General features: G+C 35.7%; 1 protein-coding gene across 1 annotated transcript in view; it reads left to right on the top strand.

Moving 5' to 3' along the window:
• Positions 1-2,500, top strand: part of LOC101853202 (tetratricopeptide repeat protein 5) — an 11,153-nt gene that overhangs the window by 709 nt on the left and 7,944 nt on the right. The window contains exons 2-4 of the mRNA XM_005111014.3: positions 898-1,030; positions 1,601-1,812; positions 2,175-2,322. Of these exons, the coding sequence (XP_005111071.1) occupies positions 898-1,030; positions 1,601-1,812; positions 2,175-2,322 (493 nt within the window). The remainder of the gene's footprint in view (positions 1-897; positions 1,031-1,600; positions 1,813-2,174; positions 2,323-2,500) is intronic.

Genomic DNA, 2,500 nt, shown 5'->3' with positions numbered 1-2,500 from the left:
AAAAAAAATGGCGACCCGCGTAGTTCGGCTCGATTCGAAAAGTTAAATAGCCGTAGCATCTTTGTAGACAACCAAATTAATTTACGTTTGTGTTTTAACATCATTTTTTAACTTTGTTTTGGTCAATTTGATCGTCCACACCGATAGACAGTATTCAGAAAGAGACAGAGAGAGAGAGAAGAGGGGAGGAGTTGATCTTGCGAGAACTTCCGGGCGGGTGAGAATAGCCACTTTCAATATGATGTAATAATGGTGCTGTTTAACTGTGTTTAGACTTAGACTTTAGAGTAGGATCTTGGATTTGATTACATAAACTACAAGTTTGAAGTAGAATTGTTTGGATGAGAATATAAAAAAATTGATCGGGCTATGAACTATTGGTATTCCAGTTCCTCAACAGTATAAAGAGAATCTAGATCTAGATCTAGACCTATGGAGTGGGTTTTGGCTTCAAGCGCTTTAAATATAATATTATTTTTTAAATTTAATCTTTAATAGCCTTAGAAGAGTTGCTAAGTTCAGATTATAAACTGACCGAATCTAAAACTGCAGACTTCGTGTTTGTTGCAAAACAAGCTTTGCATTGGCCAGGTGTTTGGACAATATGAAGGCCAAATGCTGTGGTGCCACTTTTAAGAAATAGAATAGAAGAACTTTTACACATGATATTGTTATATCATCTCTAAAGTATGAGAACCTAGCATGATCTTAAAATGTTCAAGGTAGCACATTTTTAGTGTACACCTTAGTCTTAGTCACGATGACTAAAGTCATCAGCAACGAGAAAGATACATGAAAAGTCAGGACAACTTTTGTTGTAGATGTCGAGGGACTTGTGTGTGTAAAAAAAATGCTTTTTTTATAAAACATTCTTTTTCTTCTTATTATGTTTTGCAGACTTTGGTGGATGAGCTGTACAACTTCCGGGACCACTTTGTTGAGCGGTTTGGACTAGAAAAGGCTGGTGATAAAGAGGTGGAAGTTGAGAAGAAAATGAAAGAATGTCTTCAGAAATTAGAATTCTACCAAGGTTAGTATAGTTGTGTGTGTAACTGTGAATTGTGTAATGAAGAGAGCTCATGGCAAAGAAGATTGTTGAGTTTTTTTTTTTAAATTTCCTCTTCATTTATGTTTGTCTTGGTTTTTAAAAAATCAGGATGTGGACTGGCTCTCTAGTTTCGCCTGTTTCTTTTCATTGTAATTGTAAATATCCTTGTCTGCAAGCAAGTCAATGTGATAGTTAATGAGCCAGGTTGTGCGGTTAGTTGAAATGTGTGCCCTAGCATGGTCCACCTCTTTTTTTTTTTTCTTTTTTTTGTGTTGTCCCTTTCTCTCCTTTTCAAAATGTTGCTGTTATTCTCGTGTTTACACCCTATTTACAATTTTAAAAATATTTTAAAAAACAATAACACCTTGTTGACATGATGTAAATTTCTGTAAACTGCACTTTGAATTGGCTCTGGCTGTAATGCTGATGCTGCAAAAATATCATTTATACATAAATATTTTGTGGTGCCATTTCAAAAGTTTTGGATAATGTCCTACGGACATAGCACATTTTGACCTAAAGTTGATAATACAGATTGTTTTAATTTTCCAGGTGACATAAAGAACAAATCTATGATCCAGCTGTTGAGAGGTCGTATCCTGAATGTTCTGTACAAATACAGCCCAGAGGCAGAAGAGGCTCTCAGTAGAGCCGTGAAGCTTGACCCAAAGCTGGTGGAAGCCTGGAACCATTTGGGTGAATGCTACTGGAAGAAGGATGATGTATCTGCTGCCAAAAATTGTTTCACCGGAGCTTTGAATCATGTATGTTCTCATTTTCTATACAATTCAGTTCATGTTGTATAATTCTATGTTCCTGTTTTTATTTGGTTTGTGGTTAGAAATAGTGGAATGAGACTTTTTTAAAATTTTGGAGCCATTTTTTTAAAATGACATATATCTGTAGGGGCCTATAATTTTACAAGTGTTATAGTTTGTATTCTGCCTAAGAACCATAACAGGTAGATCTAGAGGTATATATTTTTTATAAAATAGTCTTTGTCATTGTTATTGAGGAAATTATTATTTTTATTGTTCATTCTGAATACTTTAAAAACATTTCAGAACCTTTGTTCAATTTGTTCCCTTCTGTATTTTTAGACTCAACTTTTTCTTCCTTGATTCAGTCAAAAAACAAGGTATCTCTGAGAAATCTGTCCATGGTGTTGAGGCAGTTGAGTGGGCCCCCTGTTGAGAAAGTCAAGCTGATTGAGGAGAGTGTACAAAGAGCAAAAGAAGCCGTTCAGTTGGACGTCAAAGATGGAACTTCGTGGTGTGAGCAAATTTCTAATGCATTTTAGCACGTGCCATATTGTGTTGTTGCGGTTTCTGTTTATGCCCCTTAGGCTCATGCCCTTTGATCAAAATGTCATAATTATCTTATCGAGGGAGGAGGTTTTATAAATTGTTCCCTATTGACTGGTACTTTGTTTTTCTTGGGGGAAGGTGGGGG

This window comes from Aplysia californica, unplaced genomic scaffold, assembly GCF_000002075.1.
Source record: "Aplysia californica isolate F4 #8 unplaced genomic scaffold, AplCal3.0 scaffold00985, whole genome shotgun sequence".
In the NCBI taxonomy this organism is placed as follows: Eukaryota; Metazoa; Mollusca; class Gastropoda; order Aplysiida; family Aplysiidae; genus Aplysia; species Aplysia californica.
Note: the sequence above shows the minus strand (reverse complement) of the source record. Positions and strands in the feature narration are given on the sequence as shown.